At 43.0% G+C, this 12,799-nt stretch overlaps 1 protein-coding gene across 2 annotated transcripts in view; it reads right to left on the reverse strand.

Moving 5' to 3' along the window:
• Positions 1–12,799, reverse strand: part of CADPS (calcium dependent secretion activator) — a 484,390-nt gene that overhangs the window by 62,597 nt on the left and 408,994 nt on the right. For both annotated transcript variants that reach the window (XM_088831951.1, XM_088831950.1), the window contains exons 23-24: positions 5,463–5,537; positions 4,491–4,574 (exon numbers count right to left, since the gene is read on the reverse strand). In XM_088831951.1, coding sequence (XP_088688077.1) covers positions 4,491–4,574; positions 5,463–5,537 — 159 coding nt within the window. The remainder of the gene's footprint in view (positions 1–4,490; positions 4,575–5,462; positions 5,538–12,799) is intronic.

Consider the following 12,799-nt stretch of genomic DNA (forward strand, 5'->3'; position numbering starts at 1 on the left):
CTCTTACATCCTCCCGTTTCCTTGGAGGCTCTGGAGTGTACGGGGAGAGAGAAGGCTGGCCGAGCTGCAGGGCTTAACCTCCTGAAGCCTCACTTTCATCATCTGCAGGAGAGCCTTGTTGCAGCAGGATTGTTCAGAGGATTCGACAAGAAAAAATATATTTAAAGCACTTAGCCCTGTGCCAGGCACTTAGCAAGTGCTTAAAGGATAGGAGCTGAAGCTCTTGTAGCTATTTTGGACTTCCGAATTCATCTACCATAGCCATCATCAGATTACACTGAGGGGAATTCAAAGCCAAGGGGTGGTCCTGTGTCCCAGGTCGCACAGTTCGCTAGTGAGGGGCAGGGCTGGGGTCCTGCCCCGTCTCCCCACTCTATGATGTCTTTCTCCGCTGAATCCCTTACTCTCAGGACTCATCTGGCTTAGCTGAGTTCTCCATAAATCACACTTCTCAAGCTTCCCAACTTTGTCCCCTGCAACTGAATCTACCCTCCGCATCTACTCAGTCCTTAAACCCTCCTGATGCTCCTTTCAAAGTACCCTCTGAAACCGTCTTCTCTGCTTTCCTGCCACGTGGCCATGGTAGCTGTTGTTCTGTCCAGAAGCATCTCCTCTCCTTTTTACCCATGTCTGGTCCCTTTAAGTCTGGTCCCTCCATCTCCTCCTCGGAGAGACTGTCTAGGACCATCACAGCTGAAGGAACACCGCCCTCCACCTTCTCTCTGTCTCCAGCTTCTGGTCTGTATAGCAGTGCCCCCAGCCCCAATAACTTTCTCTTGTCTCCTATCCTCAGTGTAAGCTCCTAAAGGACTGGGAACATGCCACCCTCACTCACTGCTGGGTCTCTGGCACTGACATGATCCACAACACACAGGTTTGGGGTAAACACACACCTGGTGAATGAATGCATGAGCCAACGGACGGATTCTAGAAACAATCTGGTAACACCTGGACAGGACCAAGGCAAAGATTTTAACTTGCTGGGAGGACAGCCTGGACACCTGTTTGGCCCCCCTTCTTGGCCTCCTAAAAGAACAGCGCCAAGCTACCCACAAAGACACGGAGTCTTCCAGGCAGGCAACCCACACAAAAGCACATCTTGCAGTCGGGGGAAATGGGCGGATGGTTGCTAATTGCGACTTCCAACTGGGCTGATCTTTCAAAAGTTCGAAAGGCGCCTGCCTCCCTAAATCCCGGGCTGCTACCGCTGCTGGGGCTGGAGCCGGAGGAGAGGAGGGGTGTGCCTGGGCGCCTCTCGGGCTGGCACAGAGAAGACACATCTCCTCCTCCCTCCTCCCCCCAGCTCCTCTCCAAGAGAGGAAGCAATGCAGATGGAGACGAGAAATAAATATTCCTGCCTGCTCTGTGCCACTGCAGACGTTTTCCAAAATGTCTGGCTTGGACCATGAAATCAAGCCCACCCAGGAAAGGAGGCGCTCAGCAGGAGAAAGAGGGGGAAAAGGGTGGCATATTTGTCGGTACTTGTCAGCTTTCTGGGGGGCAGAGCACATGGCTTAGACTTGGCAGGCCCACTGAGGTGGGGATGTGGTAAGTGCACAGTAATACTTAAGGAATTGAATCAGAAATGGGAGCAGAGTGAAGGAAACCCTGCCAGGATGTCGGCAGCATCCCTAAGCCTTTGTCCGCGGTCGCAGGACTCCTGGCTGGTCCCCCTGTCCTAGGCATCAAGGCCTGGTCCACAGTGCCTGCTGCCTCCACGCAGCCCTCTGACCTCCACCCCGCTCTGGGATGGCTAACACCACTGGGCCGCAGGCAGGCTTCAAAGGCCCTGTGAGATTCGGGCAGGAGCCCAGGATCCACGTGTGGAGACATTCCTGCCACCTCTCTGCATAGCTCGCCTCCTCTGGCGCTGGAGCACCGGCAGGGCTGAGAACACAGGCTGCAAATGATAAGTGGGTGCTTCTGGCCTTGGGGGAGCCGAGCGTGTGGGAGGAGTGTCATTAAGGAGGGGAAGTCACGGGCCCACCAACAGCCCCGCAGTGTCCCGCGGTGACGGGAGCTTCACGAGGCAGGCTGTGAGGCTGCAAATGTCTCCCAAAGGGGAGATTGAGAGGATGAGAATTCTAGCATGAACACTCTGGCATGTGTTAGTTCTTCTTTGTTTCTAACCCTGCCATGAGAATCCCCTTGGCCCCACGTTCCTGTTACCTCCGGACCACCGTTCACTAGGTCCCCTGGCAAGCGGGGAATGTTCCCCTGGCATTAGGGTGGGGTCCTTAGAGGACTGAATTCTGCTCCAGGAAGAGCAGAGGGGCTTTTATGGTTTGCACTGGTTCGAATCCAGTGCAGCAAAAACAGTTGCTCAAAATGAAGACTCAAAGAAAGTGGTTATCTTTTGTGGGTGTCAGGGTAGCGTTTTCCAAAAATGCTGCCTTTAGTTCTGCCTCTTTTCACCATTTCCGTGACTTCACTGAGGAATGAGATTATCTAATATTTCCCACTCGTGTGCCCTGAATCCTTCTTTATGAATCTTTCCTGCTCACATGCCCATCTGCCTTCTAGTGTCAGGCAATTGCCAGCTGAATCCCACTCTCTCCAGGAAGCTGTTTGGTGGTGGGGAGAAGCTGGCAGGAGACCTGAGTTCCTGTCCTCATTCTTCCCGCTGCTGTGTGACCTTAGACAGGTTACTCCCTGTCTCTGGGCCTTGGTTTTTTGGTTCATCAAAAAATGGGTTGGATAGGGTTCCTTCCGGCTGTGATACATCATGGGTGGTCCTACTGACTGAATCAAACTGCTGTTCTCTGTCATCATCCTTTTCCCATCCCAACTTTGCCAACAGAGTCCAGAGACCAAGGCCATCACACTTTAAGGACTAAGTTCAATCCTTACACTTGGGAAGGTCAGAACTGCATACCAAAATAAGCTGGGCACATAGATAAAGTACATAGATACAATCTAAAAATTGCTTTAAATATTTTCTGTCTACATTTCCCTTAATTCCCAGGATATCTAATGTATGTATTAGGGAAAGACCAAAGCAGGATATATTTGCAAAGAACTTGTAAACATGTATTAAGTTTGTAATGCATAATCACCTTCTTAGTTATTTTTTATTAGTCAAGGCTGCCACTTACTGAAACCTACTATGTGTTATGACTATGCCAAGTCTTTCACTCACATAATTATCATCATGACAGCTCATTACAGAAGAAATTACCTACTCTCCATTCGCCTACAACATCGGTAGCTGACATGAATTAACACAGAGAAACATAAACCAAAAACAAAAGGACAGAATTGCATGCCTCCTACAAACCAAAAGCAAACTTAGGCTCAGAGAGGATGAGACACCTATTCTAGACCACACAGCTGGTTAATACAGGTAATGGGATTTGAACCCAGCTCTGCTGGATTCACAGATGACGATGCGCTCCTCCTCTGGCCCGTGCTGGGCTCTGCCTTGGCATTCGATGCTTGTCTAGGAGATTCTTCATCTCCTAGAAAAGAGGTTTTTAAGGACCCATAAATAGCAGGTCCTAAACTGACTGCCTTTCTTACGGTGTTGTGAGAGGAAAACAGCTGGTCTACCAGCCAGCAAAATCCTTGCTGTGAGAAATGGCAAGAAAGCACGCAGCAGCAGTGCCCACCTCGCACAGAAGGAAGGGTGAAGTGGTAGCCCATTTGAGCCACCATCTTCATGGATCCCTTACCTACAGAGAATGAGTCTGGCTTCTGCCCATGACCTGTCGCACTTCTGCGTCCATGAGGCATGTTGGCACAGAATTAGAGCTTTTCCGAATGTGTACAGATTGGATCATGCACAGCAGAAGTTGTAAGCTCCAGTGTCCCCAAGCCCAGGCCAGTACAGGAATGAGCAAAATGGCAAGGAAAGGGGCTGCAGGGAACTGGTAAACACCTCTCTGATCTGTGGGGACTACCGATTTCCAGCAGACTGCAGAAAAGCACACACGCAGACCGAAGGCTGCCGACTGCCTGCCTTATGAAGAAACCCCGGAATACTGACATCTCTGAGTTCTCGTGATTCTTAAACATGGGCAGCTAATTCAGTAAAGAAAAGTGTATCGGATATGGTGAGGACCAAACAAAATCTACTTACAAGCTCTATCTGACTTTTAGATCTCTGCTTGGTAATTGCTAAAATTAATTCTCCTCATTTGCAGGAAAAGGAGCCCAGAAATACCTGAGCTAGCTGAGGTGAGCACTGACTGGCAACCCTCTTTGGATACACACATATATTAATAGAGACATACATGTGTCTGTGTACATACATACATATACACACATACATACTATATATTCAAAATTAAATAGATATGATTTGGATTACTTGTTGTTATGAACTGTTCTGCTTATTTTCCTGTTATTATTATACATTAGCAGTTGACCACATTAACATATATATATATATATACACAAACCTAAACCAAAATGACATAAAAAGCACCTCGCCCCTAAACCCAAACCCAAACTAGAACATAAGCCAGGAAAGAAAGAAGCTCTTTACTTACGGTAAATGACAAAAAAGAAGAAAACAAAGTCCCCTCATCATATCTGGACAATTTTGCAAGCACTCCTTCCAGGATTGTAACGAACTAGCAAAATAGCAAAAAGGGAAAAGAATCATTATTTCAAACTATAATTGCTCATAATAAAGAGCAGCATTTCCCAACCTCCCAGAGACCAGCAATGAGCCCTTGCTCATTTTTAAGTTCTATTATTTGGTTCCTGTCTTTGGGGAAAGGAATAGACTGCCTTAACATAGAAATATTTGACTTATTCGGCTTTCTCTTCATTATTATGTGATTGCAAATATAGAGTGTTACAGAAGTGTAAAGTGACAAAATATTATTGAGTTGCATATAGCATGCGATAATATTAAATGCACTTTTCAAAATCCAAAACTGCGCAAAGCAGTTTTTACGTTACATATTAGCACTACATTTAATCCAATCTATTTTTATTTGTATTTTATCAGTAATTTTGGGGAAACAGAAGTTTAGCACTGGCAAATATAAATGCCTTCCCATTCAGCATTACTTAGTTAAAATTCTATAATTCATGAGGGTGACTGAAATAGCTTTATCTGACTTTTCTGTTTTATTATGACTCTCACTGCATGTGAAACGAGGGGAAAGGGGTTTTCACGATGGCAGAATTCCTTATTACCATTTAACTTGCTGTTTTAAAAAGCTAACTTTGTCAGGGCTGAAAAACAAAACAAATATTTCCTGCATAACCTACTGCAACACTGGGGGACAATTTTTTATTAGGGGAACATATGCCACTTCATCAATTTATCTTCGCCGGGCTCACAATCATCAGAAAAACCCTTCAGAGCTGCAGCTGGGTGACATACTATCTTGTTTCCTGAGAAATACAAGCACCCAGCGCAACTTTTTAACGTGTTACATTTTAATGGAAATGCAGACAAAACAAAGCAATATTCACAATGAAACATTTCACCTGAAGCTGAAGGTTACCTTTGCAACCAAGAGTGTTATCATTTCTTTAACAGTTTCTTCAATTAGTTCGTCTATTTTTGAATGGTATTGATGCTAAAGAACACAGAAAGACAAACATTAGCATGTTTGGGAGGTGCTGGCACTGCAGCCCTCGGTGATTTTTAGACAACGCAATTTATAAATAAAACCTGGCCGGCAGACCTATTTTATTTCCATAGTCCCAGAAGCAGCTGTAAGATTCTGACTCCATGTCTTTGATGAAGAAAGATCAGAAGCTCTTAAAAAAAAAAAAATGACCAGACACGTTGTTCCTTACCCAAAGCTTTTGCTGGCTTTGATATGTGTAGACACACACATTTACAAATAGGATGCAGGGGTGGCTTAACAAATGGTCTGGCAGTGTGTTGATCTGGGTCTTATAAAGCAAGACAGCGCACTGATTTAATATAGAGGATGAAAATTATCTTTAGGAAACTGCTGGGTGATGTGACTTTGGGAGTCACAAACTCCAGAGGGAATGTGACCAATACACTGGTTTTGCACAAACTGTTCTCAAGTCATCAGATCCTCTGGGTTACTGCCTGAGAGCTGCCTAGTTGTATCTCCAGGGGTTGACTCAGTCTAAACGCAAAGTCTCTCTCTAGGACCCTTTGTGGCAGTTACTCAGTTTCTTCCTTTGTGGAGAAGCAGACCCAGGTTTATAGGTTCTCCTGAGACGACTGCTAAGCTTTTCAATTTCTCGTACTGCCACTGTCAATTAAAACTTAAACAGTAATGCAAAAACAAATCCCCACACAAACAAAAATTTGCTGTAAATGCCAGGGAAGAAGGAAAAGCGATTTCAACAGAAGATACTGCATGCCAGCTCCTTGACATTTATTAGATCATTTTAGTATCCATTTGAATTATTCCATATTTCCTTAATAAAAAATAACAATGCAAAACATTGCTATTTGGAAAGGAAAATGCACTTACCCACTCTTTAGCAAACTTTCAGAAGGATGATTAATTAGGAACAGAAAAGAAAAGAAACAGTGCAAATAAAAATTAGGACAAAAGGACGCATGAGAAAAATAAAAATTAAACAAAGCATCCAAAAAGTTATGAAAACATACAGAAATAATAAGCCATAGTAATGTGGTTTAATATTCTGATAACTGGCAATTAGGAGCAAAGGGATGTGAATTAGGTAAATTTACTTAAAGTCATAGGTGAATTCTGATTGTAATTGGAAGACCTACATAAAGTCCCAGTGCAAAGCTGGGAAGTCATGATGTCTAAGAAAATATGGCTCAGTTTCCTCATCTGCAAAACAAACAGGTAATACTACTACCACCCAGGACCAATGATAAGGAAGAAAACTAGTAGAGAATGTGGCAAACTCTGTATGAAGACATTCAGCATTATTAATATGATGATATAACCAGGACTAAGTCCTTTCCTGCCAGTCCTGCTCTCAAGCTCAAAAATCTACTTTGAAGATCATACTGAGGGTCTACATGTGAAACCATTCTGTCAACTATAATTGCAATTCAAATATTTGTTCAAGGTCATAAAGCAGAAGGTAAAGAGAGGGAGCGATCACCATCAGTCATCTCATTTTAGTTTTTTTTATTTATTGAAGAATAATTGCTTTATCATTTTAGTTTTTCATTTTGGTTGATTAGAGGAAAATAAGAACATGAATGGTCCAGGTTGGCTCTACTGGTAGCTTCATGAAAGTGGCATAAACTGGTAAGTGGCATAAACCTCCAGGTAAATGGAAAAACCATCTGCAGGATTCTGTGCTAGAAACACAAAGAAAGATGTCAGAGCAAAAGAATTTCAGGAGTATTGACGAGGCTCCAAATTCATTTTTAGGTCTTGAGATAAGATCCAGAATCACATGCTTCCTTTCCCTCGCCATGTGACTGCCTCACTCTGCTAGATTTTCTTTAGAATTACTATAAATGATTCACCTCTATTAAATTAATTATGAGGTTTAACTCAGGAAAGCTAGCTGCAGGAAAAATAATATAATGTGAAATATTAAATGAGGGACTTCTAACCAAGTAAAGAACATCACTGAGAACAGGAACTCTCTCTTGAAACACTTGGCTGAAATGGCAAATAAAGCCAACAGCAATCACTCTCCACACTCTAAGATTCAGGCTTGGGCTTTCCTGATGGTCCAGTGGTTTAAGAATCTGCCTGCCAATGCAGGGGACCAGGGTTCGATCCCTGGTCCAGAAGGATCCCAAATGTCTGTGGAGCCTGCGAGCTGCAACTACTGAGCCTGCATACCTAGAGCCTGTGCTGTGTAACAAGAGAAGCCTGCTAATCGCAACTAGAGAGATGGTAGCCCCCATGTGCTGCAACTAGAGAAAGTCCCTGCATGGCAATGAAGACCCAGGGCAGTCAGATATAAATAAATAAATCTTTTTTTTTTTTTTAAGGAAGATTCAGGCTCTTGATTGGAAGATTAACAATGTTACTTTGGCTTCAGAAGTGACAGAACCTCAAACCTTTTCATTCTCTAAGGAACCCAAGCTAAAGTTTATGGAGACATGGGAGTCTCTTCCTACCTTCAATATTTCCATGCGGAATACAGTCCTGAGCATTCTCCAGGGAGAATCACTGTCTCTCCCTTTCTCTCTTGGTGAATACTGGGATCTCCATGCTTCTACACCTTTCTTTTTTCCTACTTATGAGAAAAAGCATCTGCCATGATTATTCTGCTTCTGACTTTCAGAGGAAAAACTTAAGCATGTTCATCTCTGCTGCTCTATTTCCTCCTCTCCTCAGTGGGGCTAGAATTAAACATCTTGTGGAAGTAGAAATCATATTTACCAAACAAAGTCATGAAACGATGCTCAGAAACATGATTTAGAAACCCAGAACTGCTATCTGGCAGAATCACTACTACAGTTACTAATTGATTACTATAATGTTTACATGTGTGTATACATTCTCTCTGCTGTGCTCTGCTCAGTTGGTCGTGTCTGGTTCTTTCTGTCCTTATGGACTGTAGCCCGCCAGGCTCCTGTGTCCATGGGATTCTCCAGGCAAGAATACTGGAGTGGGTTGCCATTTCCTCCTCCAGGGGATCTTCCTGATCCAGGGATCAAACCTGCGTCTCCTGTACTGACAGGTAGATTCTTTACCGCTGAACCACCAGGGAAGCTCTTATATGTAAACCATAATCTGAATTAAATAAAACCTACTTTGGGAAAGGTTGTAGAGCAGGGTAGTATCTACTCTGTTAATCACGTAGCAAAGGGTTACGTATCAAAGCAGCCCCCATTGCTAGTCAAGTAATTACAAAAACATATGAATTCCTTTTACCAGATTCTTCTGAGATTTATTTGATTGACTTGCTTTTCTAGAGAAATAGTGACCAAGGAATCTGCCTTCACTCTGTTCTCTCAGGAGACACATTGCTCCCTGTAGATGAGAAGCTCCACAAAGGCATATAAATACTATTGGGGCATCTTTTAATTGCCGTCCTATCTAGACAGTATTTCCTTGGTGGCTCAGATGGTAAAGAATCTGCCTGCAATGCAGGAGACCCGAGTTCTATCCCTGGGTGGGGAAGGTCCCCTGGAGAAGGGAATGGCTACCGACTCCAGTATTCTTGCCTGGAGAATCCCATGGATAGAGGAGCCTGGAGGGCTGTAGTTCATGGCATTGCAAAGAGTTGGATACAACTGAGTGACCAACACTAGATATTAGATTATCTTGTTACAAAATTTCTTGCAGTCAAAGGAACTATCCAGTTCTCTCTGTAACCTCAGTCAGTTCAGTTCAGTCGCTCAGTCGTGTCCGACTCTCTGCGACTCCATGGACCGCAGCACGCCAGGCTTCTCTGTCCATCACCAACTCCCGGAGCCTACTCAAACTCATGACCATCGAGTTGGTAATGCCATCCAACCATCTCATCCTCTGTTGTCTCCATCTCCTCCTGCCTTCAATCTCTCCTAGCATCAGGGTCTTTTCAAATGAGTCAGTTCTTCGCATCTGCTGGCCAAAGTATTGGAGTTTCAGGTTCAGCATCAGTCCTTCCAATGAGTATTCGGGACTGACTTCCTTTAGGATGGACTGGTTAGATCTCCTTGCAGTCCAAGGGACTCTCAAGAGTCTTCTCCAGCACCACAGTTCAAAAGCATCAATTCTTTGGTGCTCAGCTTTCTTTATAGTCCAACTCTCACATCCGTACATGACCAATGGAAAAACCATAGTTTTGACTAGATGGACCTTTGTTGGCAAAGTAATGTCTCTGCTTTTTAATATGCTGTCTAAGTTGGTCATAGCTTTTCTTCCAAGCAGCAAGCATCTTTTAATTTCATGGCTGGAGTCACCATCTGCAGTGATTCTGGAGCCCCCAAAATAAAGTCTCTCACTATTTCCAGTGTTTCTTCATCTATTTGCCATGAAGTGGTGGGACCGGATGCCATGATCTTAGTTTTCTGAGTTTTAAGCCAACTTTTTCATTCACCTCTTTCACTTTCATCAAGAGGCTCTTTAGTTCTTCTTCACTTTCGGCCATAAGGGTGGTGTCATCTGCATATCTGAGGTTATTGATATTTTTCCTGGCAATCTTGATTCCAGTCTGTAACCCAATATGGTACAAAAGGGTTTCCTGCCTACTTTGGCATTTTTCAGTCCTCTCTATTGGTTTTCTTAGGTTGGTTTGACCCTAAGGGCTTCCCTGGTGGCTCAGCTGGTAAAGAACCTGCCTGCAATGTGAGAGACCTGGGTTTGATCCCTGGGTTGGGAAGATCCCCTGGAAAAGGGAACGGCTACCCACTCCAGTATTCTGGCCTGAAGAATTCTATGGACTGTATAGACCATGGGGTCACAAAGAGTCAGAGACTACTGAGACACTTTCACAATAATCGTAACAATATTTCTAAGCTATATTCTAGGGCACTAGGTCGTGATGATAGCAAGGGAACCACTGATCTTCAATGGCATGGAAAGTCTGGAGAGTTTACTTTTGCTTCTGATGAGCTAAGTTGCAAGGAATTCACAATCACTTTCTGAAAATTATTCCACTTGACTTCCTGTGCTGCACATTTTGCCTTGTCATGGAACAGATTGTGTGTATGTTGTCTTTCTGTTAAGACCATCTGACCTTGGAAATGAGACGAAAACACACTAGACCAAGTGAGAAACTATTTAATACACAATTTCCTCTCTATTGGGGCTTCACAAATTTTAATGAAAAAATAAATATTTAAGATGGAAAAGTATGGTTAACAAATGTTTCAACAGCTGCCTTTAAATGAGACTTTATTCCAGTGATGAAATTCAGGAAGCGATCTTAAAATTGGAGAACACTATCACCTGGTTGGTATCTAGTCCAAAATACCTTAAGGGAGTTGGAATCTAGGTAGAAACAGGTATAAGTAACTAGATATATAATATGAGTTTATATCAAAATATTCACAAAATGAAAAGAGAGTGAAAGTGAAGTCTCTCAGTTGTGTCTAACTCTTTGCGAGCCCACTGACTGTAGACTGCCAGGTTATTCCATCCATGGGATTTTCCAGGCCAGAATATTGGAGTGGGTTGCCATTCCCTTCTCCAGGGGATCTTCCTGACCCAGGGATTGCATTGTATTGCAGGCAGATTCCTTAGTGTCTGAGCCACCAGGAAAGCCCCACAAAATGAAAGTTACATAAAAACACTGGACTTCTTTCCACCCAGTATTGTAATTTCTCCAGCCATCCTTGGCCAATCTCATTTTAACAACTGTTTTACTTTGGAGATGAATATCCCCATTCTACAAAGTGAGAAAAATTAAGAGATCATTTGCATGAGACTTCCCAATAAAGTTCTGGCCAAAGTCACAGCTACAGAGCAAGATGCATGAAGGAAGTATATATTTACAATGACATCTGGTTTCGTTCTCACTGTTCTCAGTCATTTGGCATTCTAAGGTCAGAAGAGGCCTCATTTCTCACAAGCTGGTCACTTAGGTGCCTCTGATACAGTTATATCATGGAGAAATGGCACAGCAGGTCGCTCTAGCATGGCTTGGGAAAGTGACAGGCTTAGGGTAAAAATCACAGGCTAGAATACAGTACTGGATGGGCTCTTAATTAAAGATCATTTAGTTCAGTTGTCTGGGCAGTAGTTCTGGGAAACTGTGAAACATTTATAAGTGTCAGTTACTGTTTTCATTAAAAAAAAAAAAAGGAAAGCATGTTGACTCAGTTAGGGGTAAATATATGAAGTTTTCTCTACTGCATAAAATAGAATAATGTCCAGAAAGAAATAGTCACTGCTGTTTAGCCTTGAAAATGTTACTGTTTGGGAATATCCAAGACAATTTTCTCATCTCACATACAGAAATTAGGAAGCTTTATCCCCAATTCTGACAAGCTACATACCTCTCAAATGTTGTGTGTTGCGTACTCTATCTCTCATCTGACAAATGACAGCAAGATTATGAGAGTAAGTGACTTGCTCAATGTCATGTAGTTTGGTAGCTAACGTGTAGAATTCATATGATTTAGTTATTAAAGCCATTGGACAATTATTCAAGAAAACCAAGGCATTGGGATTAAGCCAATGTCATACTACTCTAGCACAGAACAGATTCGTGGTAAAAATGAGACAGTCAACTGTGACAAAACAAACTGGCTATTTCTCATCCTATATATCCAACCAGGGTCTACAGGTTGGCCTGACAAGGCCCTGCAATTGTACAGTGAAATTTATGAAAGTATGTTTTTTTTTTTTCTTCTGGGAAATGGCTTCATCCACTTCATCAGATTCTCAGTCGGCTGCCTGACAACACCCCCCTCCACTCCTTCACCCCACTCCCACTACCCTCTCAGCTCCAGTTCAAAAAGAAAACATCAGAGTGACTCGTTCTGTTCGAAAAGATGGTTCAGCCATCTGACCAGGTAGGTAGGAGTTCTATAACCAAGGCCATAGCTGAGTCAAACAGAAGGGGGGCTGTAAAAGTTGCCAAGGGGAAAGGAAGGACAATCCTAGTGTCACCACCCTTTCCTACCCTGAATGGTGCCATCCTTCTGAGACTCAGTTAAAATGGACATGCCAAGCAGCTATGAGGAGAAACAGATAAAATGGATTTAAAAATTTTTCTGTTTTAGACAATGTTACCAAGAAAGTGAAAAAATAAAAACCAACCCATAGAAGGTAAGAAAATACCTGTAAATCATATATATGATAATGGTCTCATATCCAAAAGATACAAAGAACTCTCATAATCAAACAGATAGCAACCCAGTTGTGAAAAGGAGCAAGATTTGAGCGAATAGAGATTTCTTTAAAGAAGATATACAAGCGGTCGATATGCTCATGAATGATGGCCAACATCACCACAAATCAAAACTATGATGAGA

The sequence above is a fragment of the Moschus berezovskii genome, chromosome 24 (assembly GCF_049115385.1).
Source record: "Moschus berezovskii isolate FMDL1 chromosome 24, NW_MosBer_1.0, whole genome shotgun sequence".
Classification (NCBI taxonomy): domain Eukaryota; kingdom Metazoa; phylum Chordata; class Mammalia; order Artiodactyla; family Moschidae; genus Moschus; species Moschus berezovskii.